Source organism: Pholcus phalangioides, unplaced genomic scaffold (genome assembly GCF_987345545.1).
Source record: "Pholcus phalangioides strain wild (caught in Gottingen) unplaced genomic scaffold, Ppha-v1.0 ptg000042l_1, whole genome shotgun sequence".
NCBI lineage: Eukaryota > Metazoa > Arthropoda > Arachnida > Araneae > Pholcidae > Pholcus > Pholcus phalangioides.
Genome location: NW_028301628.1, coordinates 29,679,635 through 29,696,786, shown reverse-complemented (window position 1 = coordinate 29,696,786; position 17,152 = coordinate 29,679,635). Strand labels below are relative to the sequence as shown.

The 17,152-nt window shown below is 45.8% G+C and overlaps 1 protein-coding gene across 1 annotated transcript in view; it reads right to left on the bottom strand.

The window, feature by feature from the left end:
• LOC149064772 (neuronal membrane glycoprotein M6-a-like) overlaps window positions 1–17,152 on the bottom strand; it is a 28,352-nt gene extending 11,200 nt beyond the window's left edge. The window contains exon 1 of the mRNA XM_089254969.1: window positions 16,927–17,152. Coding sequence (XP_089111095.1) covers window positions 16,927–16,942 — 16 coding nt within the window. The 5' untranslated portion in view covers window positions 16,943–17,152. The remainder of the gene's footprint in view (window positions 1–16,926) is intronic.

Sequence of the window (17,152 nt, the reverse complement as noted above, 5' to 3'; positions counted from 1 at the left end):
ACCAGGGCTGTAGCGAGACGGGAGGAGGAAGGACTGGGGGTCCGATCCACCTCGAAATGTTGGAAAATGGCTGGTTTTCATGGAATGACGTTATTAAGTCAATTTTTTTGGTCATTTTGGTCCCCCCCCCCACCGGAAGAAATTTCTGGCTACGGTCCTGTCAGGAGCCCTGTAAAAGCTCTCTAATGACCTCTGGTTAAAAACCATTGCTTCAACATTGTGCACGAAAATATATGTGTGCTTGCCCCGGCTGAACAAGCACAGTGAAATCTCAACATAACGACTAGAAGTGATTGCTTACCAATTTTTGCATGCTTAATCTCGAAAATCTTCACGAGATCTCATTATCATGAGGGAGCCCTGGGCTGTGCCCGGGTGGGACTATGCATTGAGACGGCACTGTCCCTCAGCCTGAGAAAATAGGCTCAGAGAAGCAAAGGGTGCTTAACCTTTTGAGGATTATAGGCAAATTCATTGGTTTGAAAAAGTGTCGCGAGCCACACAAGTGACCTGGGAATTTGCAGCGGAATGAGTGATCCGGGAATGCGTTGTGAGGCATTGAAATGATCTGTAAATGTGCCGCGTGTCACTTAAGTAGTCTAGGAATGTGTTGCGGAACACTTAAATGGTCCAGGAATGCGTTGCGAGTAACTTAAGTGGTTTGAGAATGTGCCACGGATCAATTAGGTGATCGAGAAATGCGCCGTGGGTCCCTTAAGTGAGGTAGGAATGTGCCAGCAGATCTAGAACAGTGTCCAGGTTATTTAATTGACTCGTAAATGTGCCGCGGGTCACTTACGTAATCTGGCCATATGCGTCTTGGTTCATTTTTACAAAATTAAGTTTGAGGTCATGGGCCGCATCAGATGATTCCGAGGTCCACATTTGGCCCGCTGGCCTTAGAATGAGCATGTATGAACTAAGCTGTAGCCCAGGAAGTTCTAAAGGGGCGTCGTGGCAAGAGATTCACAAAGCACAGACAGCTGTGAACGTGTATATGTCTGAAGACTGTGGTTAAGACAGCGGGCCACTGAGATAATGCACCAGGAACGCAGCATCCTTTCACTCTAATTTACTTTACTTCCAAAAATCTCCATGTCATATACGAGGCAAAGGTGATTAACCCTTGCATTAATTGACAGAACAGGCAATCTCTTTCACCTAACACCATCTCCGATTCTTATAATAATAATAGTAATAATTGGTAATAGTGAATAATATTCGCACTGTCCCGACTTCCGACAGCATTCACAGATCGTCGATTAGATAGTATATCTCAGCGAGAACATTTCAAATAAGGCATTGATCGCAAAAGCACGTGCGTGCATGACACTTGTTGTACGTCATTATCCTACCCTATAAAGAGAAAACTCTTCCTTTTTCCATCTTAAGAAGGTCCCTTTTTAACCTTGGCTTGTTTTCCGGCTTCGGGACATTATCGTCATTATCATCTGGTGACTGAAGAGAGTGAGTTTTCGCTCGAGTGAATGGCGCCAACAAGGAAAAAAAAAAAATGACGGGGACCAAATTAGCGACAAATTCTTTCTGCTAAGATAAACAACGAAAGGATTTGAAAAGAAACAAAAAACCCTCCATCATTAAATGCAAATGAGAGGTCTCTGAAGCCCAAGCTGCTCCTCCATTTCTATTCCCTCTTGCTGCGTTTTATGAAAAGCTAAACACTTAATCAACGAATACTTTAATGCCCGTTCCGTCCATAGCGGAGATGGACTTAAAAGTCTGGGGGTGGGGGCATGATGATGTCAATTCATATATACGCATATGCATTAGATCAAAGGTGTCGGCCCTGCCTTTGAAGTTTGTGGGGTGGGGGGGGGGAGCCACCAATGGTTCCATTAAATGCTTTTATTTCGATTATAATCGGGTGATCCCAGAACTCTAACATCATCGCCTCCTAACTAGATAATGGCCCGCCGCTCTGTCTAAATGAGATTTTAGCAGGTGGTCAAAGAAGACCTGGGCCATGCTGGACAATGCGCGTGTTTGTGTTGTGACCTCCTACCGTGAAGTTTATTTCTGTGTAATGCTTCTTAAAGTGCTGCCACCTGCGATCAATTTTTTTTTAAACTATGAATGAAGTGTAATGATTGAATAATAATGTACCGCTGTGTAGGCCTGTTTCTCTCTGTGAACTCTACCACCGAAATGAGAGGGGTGATAGCGCAAGTGAAGGAAAATCATTTTTTTTTCCCAATGGAATCTAGGGGTCGCAAATGACTCTCTTATTATTCAGCTCATTTTTCCTTGGAATTTGAGCCATTGGCACTCGTTTCGTTGATCTCTTCGTTCCAGAGGTGCACACGTGCGTATCTCATTTTCAACGGTTTTAAATGGTTTTTAATGATTCTTTTCTCAAGTCATGACCTGAGGCACCTTAAGGTATTTTGACGTATACATATAAACACAAATTAAAAAAAAATATTTTTTTCAATATAACAAAACACGAACATAATACATAGATACAAACATATAAACTTAAAACATACACTTCGTGACCTCAAGGGATCCAAAGGTCCTTCCAGCAGGTCCACGGACTTAGATTTTCGAATATGTTTCAAGCAACAGCTTATGTTAAAAATGTGTTATGTAAATTTTTAAAAGTAAAATTATGTGAGCATGGGAGGACCTAGAGAGCATGAGCTCAGTGACTTGAAGCGTGTGAAAACACATGAAGGACTATGAGAGGGACCAAGAAAGCGAGGGGCCAGGTCAATGAAAGACAAAAGGGTGACCTAGAGAGTGCGTAAGCATGGAGGTGACCCAAGAAGCGAACTCCCAGGAAAGTGAGTGACCAAAACAATGACCAAGAAAGTGTGAAAACATGGGAGTGACCAAAACAATGACCAAGAAAGTGTGAAAACATGGGAGTGACCAAAACAATGACCAAGAAAGTGTGAAAACATGGGAGTGACCAAAACAATGACCAAGAAAGTGTGAAAACATGGGAGTGACCAAAACAATGACCAAGAAAGTGTGAAAACATGGGAGTGACCAAAACAATGACCAAGAAAGTGTGAAAACATGGGAGTGACCAAAACAATGACCAAGAAAGTGTGAAAACATGGGAGTGACCAAAAAGAATGACTTGGTTACGGAAGCGTATTTAAAGGAGCTGGACCAGCCCATTCCGGCAAGTTGCGGCTAAAAAAATTGGACGACAATGGAAGAAGGGTGACGAAATTTGTGTATTTGTCAGGCAGCAAAACCAGAAATTCGCCTCTTTGCCAGAGCCGTGCTTGTTTCGTGTCCTGCTGGTGCTGCCATCTGTCTTCCACATTCTCAAGTGAAGATGGTAAGTTCTTGAAGTTTCATATTATGTGAATAACACGTTGAAGGCCTGCCTGCTCTCTGCGGAGCGAGCCACAAACTGGTGTAGTGTTCGTGTGTAGTAATCGTGTTGCGTGGATTGATGATACATTTTGTTGGTGCCACCTTTTGCGGGCCAGATGGATGCTCCACATCCCTCCGTTGGCTCATTGTGCCGCATTTGGCTCAAGGGTTGAAGATTATGCATCCTCTGGTCAAGGGATTTTAATTAGTTAAGCATAAATATATACAGGCAAGCATGTAAACAGAAGAGTGTGCAAGCACATGAGAGGTCAAAAGAGTGGCCAAGAAAGCAAAGAACCAGTCAGTGAGTGACCAAGATAACAAAAAACCAGTTAGTGTGACTGACAGCATCAGAGTGGCGTGGTGGTAAGATGCTCGTCTACCACCGTGCAGGTTGTCGTCAGCTCCCAGGTTCGATCTGGGGGGGGGGGAAGAATATAGATGACACAAGATATTTTTCCTAATGAGCTTGAAGCAACCACCGATAGCTGGCACCTTCATTTTTCAACCCAACTCGTGAACGGCAGTAAATTGGAGTATAGCGATACGGCCGGAGTAGGTGCGTGGTGAAGTAGTCAGTGAGTGACCAGAAGATTGAACTAGAGAGTTTCTGAGAGTGGGAATGATCTAGAGACCAAAGGACCAGGTCAGTGAACTATGCCCGAGTGGTGCAGTGGTAAGATGCTCATTTTACACCATGAAGGTTGCCCTCAGGATCCACGGGAAAAACAAGTCCTATACCTCCGAGACTGAGGCGACTACCGATATATGGCGCTTTCATTTCTCACCAAATTCCATCGGTAGGAAATTTCCATGAGGGGTGCGGCAAAAAAAGGTCAGTGAGCTACTACTACTACTTAACCTCGTACACGTTCCTCTACGGAATTTCTAACGAATCGGTACATGCCGGAGAATGTGTGTTCTGAGTGTATATGTGGCCCTAACATATTTATGTTGTCGGTTGCGCTTTTCGTGTTCATGCTGCCATCTGGCTTCCATTTTCTGAAGTAAAGATGGAAATGCTTGCATTTTCATGCTATGTCAGTATCGTGTTGAAGGTCTGCCTGCTCTCTGCGGAGAGACTTTTTTTAAATTGGAGACTGGCTCGCATTTGCGCCTCGAAGCTGGAAAATCGCAGAAAACCAACTTCAGCCGACCACCACTGTTCCGTCAACGGGGTTCGAACTTGGATCCTCAGGACGAGATTCCAGCACGATGCCCACACGAACGCCAGTCAGCTACTGAAAAAGTGACTAAAACGGTGTGTAAGCATGTGAATGAATTACCAAAAGAGTACCTAGAGAGTGGCCAGGTCAGTGAGCGGTCAAAAGAGTGACCTAGAGAGTGCTTGAGCGTGGGAGGGACCTAGAGATCGAGCGCCCGAAAGGGTCACCAAAACAGTGTGTGTAAGCATGTGAACGATTAAAAGAATGACCTAGACTGCGTTGAACCAAATCAGTGGGCGACCAAAATAGTGACCCAGAGTGTGTGTATGTGAGTGAGCATATGAATGATAAGAAGAGTGGCCTGGAGATAGAGCGTGGTCAATCATGGAACTATTGGACTAATCGCCTTTCACTTGGTTCAGAGATGACGTGGTTGCCATGGCTATCAGTGCAAGTAAATCCTGAGTTTTACCGTGCTCTGTTCAAGCTGTTATAAAGGCCAAGTTTATCATTTTGTCCATAGTTTTTGTTGTTGCCGCGGACATTTTGTTTTGTGCAAGTGATACTGCTCTTCTAGATTGTGCGTAAAAGAGCATTCCGACCAATATGCGCGGACGTAATACATTCGGATACCTCTCGTTGTTGATGCTGTTCTGGTCACTCTCCGTGGATGCTGATACCCTCGACGTCAGCGGCTTCTTATCGGACTACGTCGTAACCGAAGTCAGGGCTTCGATCATCGGACCCAACACACAACGCACAGCACGCTCTGACCAACCCTCGAAGAAGAACGCCATCCGCGTCGAATTCGCAGCTTTCGGAGAGAAGTTCGATTTCATCGCGACACCCGAATACGTTCCTCAAAGCGTGAAGGTGTCCGTGTACGGGAGGGGACCAGAACCTGAAGTGCAGTACGGCAGCGTTCCATCGGTGTATGTGACGAGTCGAGAATGCGAGGGTTGCGTGCGCGCCCTAGGATATCTAGTTAGTGGCGTGTTCAACGGCCTCGTATCCCACAAGGGTCAAAGGTACTACGTGGAGAAGTCGGCGGACCCCACCGGTAACGAGTCATCGGCGGTGGTGTACAGGGAGAAAGACCTTCGTTTTCCCGAGAACAGTTGCCGCAAAGCTGCATCGCTCCCGGATGGAGGTAACGATTCCGCCAAGAACGCCAGCGATTTCCACCACCAGTTCCAAAAATGGAGTCCGTACGACAGCGAATCCGAACTCAGCTGCGAGATCGAGGTCGTCGCCGACCACACCCTGTACGACATGCTGCAGAGAAGCGAGAGGCGCACGAGGGCCTTCATGTACCTGCACGCGAAATTCGCCGACGAGGTCTTCAAGGCGACCACCGTAGGATTGAGGGCCATCCGGATAATCGTCGTCCACCTGATCGTGTATACGGACCCGAGCTACGAACGGTATCCCTTCAGGCCATCCTCGGCCACTATAGAAGATTACCTGCGCCAGTGTTCCTACAGGGTCCAGAAGTATTGCCTTTCAGTCTGCATGTGCCACCGCGAATTCTCTGAAAACGTGATAGGAGTCGCCTACAAGGGTGACGTGCAGATAAACATTCCCGGTGGGATATGCACCACTCCGCGTCTGGTTGTCCCGAAAGACGGCGCCGATCCCGGGACTCCTCGTCTAGGGTCACTCAACACTGCTGCAATCACCACGAGGAGGACGTCGGGCATGATTATACCGTTTGGGGTCTCGTGTCGTTCCTTTGTCCACGAGTTGGGGCATTCGTTCGGTAGCGAGCACGACCCGATGAGCAATCTCACCTGCACCCCGGGTGGAGACGGCGGGTTCTACATGATGTACTCCAAGTCCCAGTCGGACGGAAGAGCGCGGAGCGAGGTCTTCTCTACATGCAGCGTCGTCCAGATGAGCAAGGTCGTCGAAATCAAGGGCGACTGCCTGAAGACCGTCGAGCCCGTATGCGGCAACGCCGTGCGCGAAAAGTCCGAGGAATGCGACTGTGGGGTAGAGGAACTCTGCTCGTACATCGACTCGTGCTGCACCCCACTCTCGTCGAGAAACCGCTCGGACAAGGCTTGCACGATAAGGAGGAGCGACGGATACGCGTGCAGCCCATTGGAAGACCCGTGCTGCACGAAAGCCTGCCAGTACGTTCCAGCGGACAGCAAGCAAGTCTGCCGTGATTCCGGCGACAGCTGCATCGTAGGGGTATGCACGGGCACGTCGGCGTCCTGCCTAGGTTCCCTCCACAAGCCCGACAGATCGCCGTGCAAGGGGACCTCCCGCACCTGCTCCGGAGGCCGCTGCAACAGCACCATCTGCCTCCACGAGGGACTGTCGGACTGCGTCTGCCGTGACTGGGAAAACTCGTGTAAGGTGTGCTGCCGACTCGCCGACGGGAGCTGCGCTTCCGCCACCAGTTTGGGCTTCAGACCGCACGCAGACGCTTTCGTCGACGAGTTCCTGTTGACCGTCGGGACACCGTGCATGTTCGGCCGGCACCAGTGCGACCCGCGCGGTGTCTGCTCCGATCCGGACAATCGCTCCATCAAGAAGAAGAGCTGGTTCGAAAAATACCGCGGATACGTGATCGCTGCCGGCGTTTTCGTCTTCCTGACGCTTGTGGCTGTTTCGCTGACGTTCTACCTGTTCGAGTGGAACAAGAGAGGACCCAGGAACCACCCTCAGCATTTACAGCCGATTTCTCCTGTATCCACCGTATACTCTGCGAATCCGGGATTCGGCGATAACAAACCATACCATCACGGAAACACCCCGCAGACTGTCAACACTGGACGTTACTGAGTTCGAACTCATTTTGGGAACCCTCGAGGGTCAATTCAGATCGACTTTTTTATTGTTGTGTTTAAATCTTAAATCATCTTTGAATATACATTAATGAAATTCTGTGTAGTAGTAATAATAATAATAATAAGAAGCAAAACTTCATATGACCTATGAATACAGGTGCGTTCTTCCACCATGGGGGGGGGGGGCGCTTAGCGGGCTATAGCATAGCCCGGCGATAAATTTGAGGAATGAATGAGTGGTTAAGAAAATTTTAGAATGTGAGGAAAGTGGCAAAAAATTTCATAGTTCACAAGCGGTAAAACTATCTCTCCCTAGAGAACAAGGGACTAGGTCAATGAGTGGTCAAATGAGTGACCAACAGGGTGCAAGCATATAAGTGAACAAAAGTGTGTACAAGCACATCAGAGGTCGAAAAACTGACCTAGAGAGCATAGAACCAGTCAGAACTATGTTTCTTAGACCTATGTATGCTCACACATACGTTTGAGCGAGAAAATTACCGAGAGATTAAGGGACCAAGCCAGTGAGCGACCAAGAGAGTGGTGACTAAAACAGAGAGTAAGCATGCGAATGACCAAAACAGTGTGTGTATGTGTAAGCATGTGAATGACCAAAACAGTGTGTGTATGTGTAAGCATGTGAATGACCAAAACAGTGTGTGTATGTGTAAGCATGTGAATGACCAAAACAGTGTGTGTATGTGTAAGCATGTGAATGACCAAACAGTGATCTATAGAATGGGGGGATAGGTAAGGGAGTGGCTCAGAAAGTGCCTGAGCGTGGAAGGGACCTAGAGATTGATGGACCAGGTCAGCGAGTGACCAAGAGAGTGGTGATCAAAACAGTGAGTAAGGATGTAAATGACCAAAACAGTGTGTAAGCATGTGAATGATCAAAAGAATGACCTAGAGATCGAGGGACCTAGTCAGTGATCGATAAAAGTGTACAAAACAGCATGGAAGCATATGATTAACTAAAAGAGTGACCTAAGGAGTGAAAGACCAGATCGGTGAGAGACAAAAAGAGTGATGTGCCACGTATGCATGAATGAATGCAATCCCCGTATGCAAGCATGTGTGTGCGACCAAAAAGCTGTAAGCATGTAAACGATTAAAAGAGTGATTTAGGGGCAGAGGCAGAGCCGAATAATAAAAAAAAATTTGGGCTGTCCCATAAAATACGTGATGGATGATGCAACGAACCAGAATAAATAGCCCCTCCCAACACATTTCTCTGAATCCGCGCCTGGTGCAAGCGGCTATATAGCACAGGGCTGCAAATTAGTGGTGAAGAAAATTAGACTAGGGAGAAGGGCGACAAAATCTGCCTCTGCATGACTGTCACGGTGTCATTCACAACGAGTACTATTAAAATTTCTCGGTGCCATAGTTCAGTATTTCTCGACCCGGGGCCATACGACACCCTTGCTGTACCAAAGGTTCTAAGGGAGAGGGGATGAAAACATAGTGGAAGGAGAGCCGTGACAGGTGACACAGTGGGGGGGGGGGGGGCACAGAGAGCTGTGAAAACAATTTCAGATGTGAAGATATAAAGCTTCTAAATGATGCACGGTGGGGGAAAGTGGGACCCCTTTCAGGAAAAATCCGGAATCCAGCAGAACTGCCCATAGAATCAGGGTCATCATAACCCATGGGCCCACCCAACTACCGGAAGGGGGGGGGGGTGCCTCCAGTGTATGGGAAACCTAATGATAATGAGATGCATGTTTTTCGTGTGAATAAGTATAATATCCCCCCTTCCCTGAAGAACCTTCACTGAACCAGAGTGGATTCCGGAAATCGGCTTCATTTATGAAATTTTTGTTTATTATAAATTATCTAAAAAAAAACCAATTAGTTAAATAGGAAGAGTCTCGCTCCTCGATGAACGTGGATAGTGTCTTGCGGGCCCACGAGAAGAGAATATGGCCGAAAAGGGACCACGGGCAGAAAAGGTTAAGAAGCACTGTCATAGGTGATGCAGGACGAATCTCTCTCTCTCACTTTAATCTCTGTTGACCTACCAATCGTGGCCCCGTTGTACGTACGAGCATGTTATCGTATCAGAAATCGTGATTCAACACCCACCTTCCCCCAGACCTGCAAGACCTGAGAACATGACAATCGTACAATATGCGGGATATATATTTAGTACTACATCCTCATACACGATTCCTATCTTGTAAATACACGTAAAAAAAAGCAGCTCTATGTCTCTACCATTTAAAAAAAAAGGTGGGGGGGGGGCTTTTTTGATGAAAGTTTTCATGATTACGTGGGAAGAAACTCTTTTGTGTGTGTGTGTGTGAAGTCATGGAGCTATGAGTTCTTCTGTGGGGGATTACAACCTCCTTGGTGCGCGGTCGTTTACCTGTTGCCCCATTGACAAATTTCTCATGAGGAAAAAATAAAAATTTATTCCATATTCCAATCTCTATCCGCCCCCCCCCCCCCCACACACACACAGACAAACGACTCCCGTGTGAGCTCCAAAAACTGGCACGCGGCTTCCCTGAATTCCAAACACTTTTACGTGGCTTTCTTAGCTACTCGCAAACCTGCACAGGCGTCAGCACCAATGATCTTTCGAAATCTCCACACGTTTTCCTGAATTTCTCTAATCCGTGACAGGGCTGTCTTAATAACAACAACATCATGGGGTCTCTCCCCCCCCCCCTTCCCGGATCACGTACCGTATATACTCGTGTATAAGCCGAGTTTTTTTGTGGAAAAATTCGTTCCTCAAGTAGGGAGGTCGGCTTATACTCGGGTCAGTTTTTGATGTAGTCATTTTTGTAGCAGTGTTCGAGAAACCGTCATTATTGGCATGGAATATGTTCAAACCCCGATAATGTCAAAGACGAGGCAAAGAAATCGAAAACATCATTGGCTTTGATACCAGGTGGGCTAATGTCGACTGGAAAGCCTTATGTGAGTATGAATAATTCAAAGGCTATTTTGAGGAATTTGTGGATTGAATGGATGAGTTCCGATGATAAAAAAACTACAAAAAGTGGTGCCTTGAAGAAACCCGACATTGGCCTAGTGTGCCAATGGGTACATGAGGCGTGGAATTCTGTTTCCACCGAAATTATCATCCGATCCTTCAAAAAGTGTTGCATCAGCAATGGGATGGACGGAACTGAAGATGATATCCTCTTTAAAAGTGACAATGGCGATGACAGCCCAGATGAAGATGAAAACGAAGATGGCGCACCCCCCTGTGATGATCTGATGGATTACCATGAGCTTGGAGACTCAGAAGAAACGGATTAAAAAGTTTGAATCGTTTTCTATTGTAAATTTTCGTAAACTATTAATTTTGCATGAAAATATAAGAATTTTTTTCTCTCTGAAATGCATGGATTTTTTAGGGTCGGCTTATACACGGGTTTTAAATTTATTGCGATTTTGGTGGTCCTGAAGTGGGGGGGGGGGGGTCGGCTTATACACGAGTATATACGGTAAGTTTTCCTGAGGCCCTACCTGGCTAAAAATACTTGCCTATAAAATCATTTGCTTACTCTCGAAAATTTCAATCAGATCTCATTTTTGTGAGCCCCCCCCCCCCACACCCTTCTTCTCGAGACTCACGGGTGGGCCCATGCGTTAAGACGGCACTGACCCAAGACGGGTCTTCTCATACCTGTATTTTTTTTAACATCAAAATACTACTACTATTACTTGCAACTCGTACACATTCCTGCGCGGAATTTCTAACGAATCCGGCACATGCCGGAACGTGTTGTGTGAGGTGCATGAGTGGCCTTATGTAGACAGAGTTGCTGGCTTTTTCAGTGTTCTTGCTGGTGCTGTCATCATGCGTTTACCATCTTCAATTCAGAATACGGAAACATTTTGAAGTGAAGATGGTAAATGCTCGAATTTTTTCATGTCTAGAAAGTATCAAAGGCTTGTCTGCTTTCTCTGTGGTGAGACTTTTTCAAATGGGAGACCGACTCGCGTAATCGCTTCTCAAAGTTGGAAAACCGCAGAAAACCAACTTCAGCCGACCATCACTGTGACCAGACAAGCAAACCTGAGTTTTTAAACTGCTGTTTTTTCAACGCTGTAGTGACACGAACAACAGGGTTAGTTAGAACCTGGATCCTCACGACGAGAGTCCAGCACGATGCCCGCACCGGCGTCATGTAGGCATTCAGCTTGATCGAATACTGTAGTACAATGTAACCCAATAATCCGAACAATGCGAATAAAAGAATGAAAGAATTCGCGGAATGCTATGTTCTTTGAGCCGACATGGACGCTAGGTCCCAAGATTACAACCACTGTGGAATTAAATGAACGTCAGTGCTAGTCTTTTAAAGTTTGTTTCCTGTGGTTTTCCAACCCTCACTGGGCATTTTGGCTGATGTGGTCTTTGTATTTGTAATTAACAGCAGGAATACCCGCCCCCCCCCCTATTCCTTCTTCACCCACTGTCTCATATCAAAATCGCTCACGATATGAGCTACTTTACTTCAGTCATATCGCCGTACGGCAATTTCCAACTGATGGAGTTCGGTGGCTAATAAAGGCGCCGTCTATCGGTGGTCGCCCCAGGTCCGGTAGGTAAAGAACTTGTTTTCTAACTGTTCATCCACTGGCCAATGGACCCTGACGGTGGTGGAAGACGAGGATCTTACACTGCACCACGTGTTTGAGCTGATATGAGCTAGGGCTGATATGACGGGCCCTGATATGAGCTGAACCAGTCACACGTCATACATCCAGTTGCGGATCTAGGGTGATGTGTTAGGAGGAGTGATTTAGCCATTGTTTGGGTTCGTGAATCGTCCCGTACTTTGATGGGACAGATACACCCCCCCCCCCCATTTTCGCTATCGGGAGAGGCGATTTCCCTATCGCCCCCAACAGATCCACGCTTGAGCTGAGGCAAACATTTTCAGCTGCGAATAAAGCTTAAGAAGATATTTTCAGAGCAACGAATGGAGTCGAGGCAGACGCCATCAGTGGCAAATAAAGTCGAGGCGATATCTCTAGAGCTACGAATGAAAGACATCTTCTCAGGTGAAAATGAGGAGGAAGCAGACACCACATCACAGCTGCAAATAAATCCAAGGCAGATATCTCCATCTCCGAATGGATCTGAAGCAGACATATTCAGCTTCGAATTTTCGAATTGAGTGGAAGCTGAGACATCAGCCAACACCTATAGCAGAAAGCCTCCGCGCGAAGCTTTGGCGTCACCGAAGTCGTCGATTTCACTTGTAGCCATTAGATAAAGCAGGCCGACGTATGCGAAATCGTTACCGTTGTGTGTTGTTGTTGTTTTCCTCAGTATACCCAATAACTAAAGCTAAAATGGGCGACTTCAATGACGTCACGAGCTTCGCGCGGAGGCTTTCTGCTATAGAAGGTGCTGCACAGCTGTGAATCAAGCCGAGGCAGACATCTTCAGCTGCGAATGTAGTGGAGGCAGACACAAGTAGGTTCATTGAATTACGGGACAGATATATCCCCCCCCCCTCTAATTTTTTGGCTCTTGGGAGGCGCGGGCGACGGAGGCGATCGCATGCATCCATCCCATTCTCGCCAAGGAGTCGCCCACGCGACTCAAGAGCGAGAAATCAAAGAACTTTGATAATGTGTCAATGATATCATGTTTGTGTTTAATGAAAATATAAAAATAAAGATGCGCGAATAAAAATGATTATGATGACATTATTTCCGAAAAATATCCGCTTTTAAAAAGCAGCGGAAAAAAGTGTATAATCGATTACTTTTCTCCCCAAAAAAATACTCCGTATTATTATTCCGTGACGTGCTTAGTCATGCATTATACAGATAATAATAATGATAATGATACGAAGCTTTTATCCATAGAAAAAAAGAAAAACAACCGCATACATATATATGGCCAAATTTTCCAAGGTCGAGAGTGTATCAATATGTGATTACTAGTCAAAATATTGCTATCTGTTTCCCAAAATGCAGGTCGAATACCCCTTTCTATACGTCCCCCTCCCCCACACCGTAAATAAATACAATCGGAAGGTATTTGCGTATCTAGGCAACGGTGGTGTATTTTTCCCAACATAAATCGTTTCTCATCGTCTCCGAGAACCGTTTTTCATCCGAACCTTGACATGGTTCGGATGAATTTACGACCTATTATGAAGAGGACTGATTTATATGAGATAGTCAATTAATGAAGGAGGACTACACCGAGATGACTAATGTATCTGATGATACTGTGATATGAAAGAGGCATATTTAAGTTGGGGGGGGGGGGCTAGTGGGCTATTGCCCAGGGCGGGAAGTTCAGAGGGATTGGAAATTTGAAATTAATGAGTGGTCAAGAAAATTACCAAAGGGCAGCAAAATTCCACAGACGATAAAACCATGAATCTGCTTCCGCCTAGATAGCGAGAGACAAGTGGTCAAACGAGAGACCAAGAGAGCTTGTGAACACGAGAGTGATTTATTTGATCTAAAGGGCAGGGGGAAAAAGTCGGTGAGTGACCAAAATATTGACTTAGAGCGGCTGCTAGCATGTGAGCTACCACAAAAGGGTGTAAGCATGGGAATGAACAAAAGAGTGATCAGAGACGTAAGAGCATCAGACTAGGTCAGTAAATGACCAAAAGAGTGACCTAGAGAGTTTGTGTGTGTGTGAGCATGGGAGTGACCAAAACAGCGACCTTTCTTTCATTCAAGTTGAGCACAACTCAGGTCTATCGCATCTATGGGCAATTTACTACCTAGTGAGTTGTGCCGGAAGTTTAAGTGTGTGTACCTAACAGTCTGAGTGCGTGTATAGTGATACAATCGGAAGGTATCTTTTCAGTATGTATCTTTCAGTGTATCTTTATTTCACTTGTATCTTTTCAGTGCTGCCATCTGTGCTTGAGAAGTAAAGTGCATTGATTGAATATTTTCATCGTTTAAAGGCCTGTTGCAGTCTGGGCGAGACTTCTTAACAGGAAGATCGACTCGCATTAGTTCCTCGAAGTTGGGAACCACAGAAAACCAACTTCAGCCGACCACCACTGTGGTGCTAGTGGGGTTCGAACCCGGGACCTCGAGATGCGAGTCCGTCACTACGACCACTCAACCACCACAGCGGCCAAAAGAGCGACCCAGAGAGTGACTGGCTAGGTCAGTGAGTGACCAAAAGTGTGTGAGCATGGGAATGACCAAAAAGTGGCCTGGAGAGTGTGAGTGAACATGGGAGGGACGTGGGCTAGAGAGTATGTGCGCATCGGAGTGCCTGGCTCATTGGCCGGAGTCGTCTTCCTCCAACATTTTCCACCATCTCCATATTAACCTGTAGAAATATCAGGTTTGAGCAGGGTCACAATCGGGGGGTGGGAGTAGGCAGATTTTGTGTCCCGGGTGCCGGACTAGAAAGGGGCACCGAATTCACCCTTTAACTGCTCTTTCTATATTGTATTGAGGCGCAAAAGACCATTCTTTTCCCGGATCACAAAATATCTAGCTGTATCCCTGGCTTTGAACCGCCCTCCAATAATCACTACCAATGTTTTCAATAACTTTACGCCTATGTGGCCTTGGTAGATTATGTTGAAGAAAAATTAAATCGAAATTTAATTTATAAGTCCCATGGTTTTGCAATATAAATTTTCCTGAACGTGAGTAATGTGGTGTCCTCGGTGCAACACTCGAAGATGTTGGGGACAGGGCCGCTACTAGAGGGGAGCAGGCGGATCTGATGCCCCAAGTGCTGGACCAGAAAAAGGGCACAAATTTAAACCTTTCTCCTCTCTTTGAACATTACAAGGGGGCACCAAAATGAGTGCTTGCGCTCCAACTGACCAAGCATCTAGTTGCAGTCTTGGTTGGGGGAAGCAGGGGGGAAGTCCTTTATAAAATAATTAATCTTTCCATAATGAAGTTCAAGTGATGCCCCCCCCCCCTCCACATCCAGCAGCAAGACCCCTAGGTAGGCACTTTTTAGCTGATAGATGCCTCAGAACATCACTTTGCCGGAACGGAGGGGGGGGGGGTCAATGGAGCTTAAGACAGAATTGAGTCAAGAGTCATCATAACGCATGGACCTACCCGGGAACTGCTGGGGAGGGGGTGGGGGAGGGCCTCTGAGAACTAAGTCTGGAACCATGATCTTCAAAAGTTAATATGTTAAATTGGTCGACTGATTCTTCCAGAAAGGTAGGAAGGTCTCAGGAAATCCTTTTTGCAGGGGGGGGGGGGCTGGTCTTGACGAGTTCGGATAGCCTTTCAGCAACCCGATTTATATACATTTCGCAGTGGAACCTCCTATAACATACACTCCCCGTCAGGACCGCAACTAGATACTTTGTAAGCCGGGGCAAGCACGGCATTTTGCCCCCCCCCCCCCGTGTAATATAGAAAGAAGCAAGTCGTCGCTAACTCTAGTCCAGCGCCCGGGGCAATGGGCCCATTTGCTCCCCCCCCCCACTCTCAGGTGCGGCCCTGCTCTCCATTAACAGCCACTTTTTGGGTTTAATGTATTTCGGTATGTACAGGATTAACGGACACTCCCCGTTAGCAGACAGAAACTTCGTCTCCATGGGTGTCCGTTCTCGAGAGGTTCTACATTACGACGAACTCTCTTAATACGAATTTTCGCTGAATAATTTATCACGTTGGACGTCCAATCGTCTTTTCATCGGTTAATACGAAATTCGGTTATTACAAAGAGCCCCCCCCCCCCAGTGGGCTTTTTTAATCCACTTCGTTTCAACGAAGTTTAAGTTCTTTGAAATTCTTAACATATGAGTATAAATAAAAATCTTCAATGATTTAGGAGTACCTTATTGGTCTGATCCGTTAGGACAATAGCGTTACATCGAGATAAAAGCAACATGACCCCTACACGGGGCCGTCTTAAGAGTATCATGGGCCCCCGGACCAATTGATGTTGTTTAGTCCCTACCTTGCAAATTCTCGAATATTTCGACCACTTCTCATTTTCGTGAAGCCCCCGGGCCGTGCCCATGTAGGCCCATGCTTTAACACGGCGCTGCTCCTACAAGGGTGGAGCTGACAAGGCTCCAGCCCTGGGGTCCGGGACAGTTATCATTTTTTAATTTCCCGTACCATAAATTCCCTATAGAAAGGCCCGTGGAAAGTGTGGGGTCCACCAAAGATCCCATCCAAGGGACCCTGCTCTAGGATGTGAGGGTCATGAACATCAATAATAAAAAGTTTCAAGTGATGAAAAACGATCTTTTTGAAAATATTTCCAAAAAAAAAAGGATCAAATTTTTTTTTCCCGAAAACTTTTTATCTTTTTTTCTGGAAATATATATTTTAAAAGAGATCAACGGTTTTCAAATTTAGGGACTTGTTTTTCACAAACAACGCATAAAATTACACGCATGATGATTTCATAACACATAATACAAAAAAATGATAAAAGCCCCGCCTTTTCAATGACCCGACGTGGTTTTTCGCATATAACAAAAATAAGTTCTTATCTTGTTATAAGAATAATAATGTTTTCATATTTAATGGTGGGGAAAAGTTTGTTTAAGACGGATTTTTACGTTATAATGAAAGTTCGATTGTTTTAAAATAATTTTCACGCCAACCACGGGTGTGTAATTTGAAATTTCCCTTAATAAAAACAGGAGAAAACTTACCCATTTTTTTTTTCATCAACACGTTATCAATATGATATCCTGGGTATTTTTTTTCAATATTTTGTCGATTCTTTTCTCTTCATGTTGACATGATGGGCATTCCGTCATTTAAAAGTCCCTATTGGTCATCCAATAAATAAATAATAAGTATAAATAAAAATTCCTCGGTTGGCGTCCACGATTGCTGTTTACCTGTCTGACCAGCTTTGGCGACAGGTACTAAAGT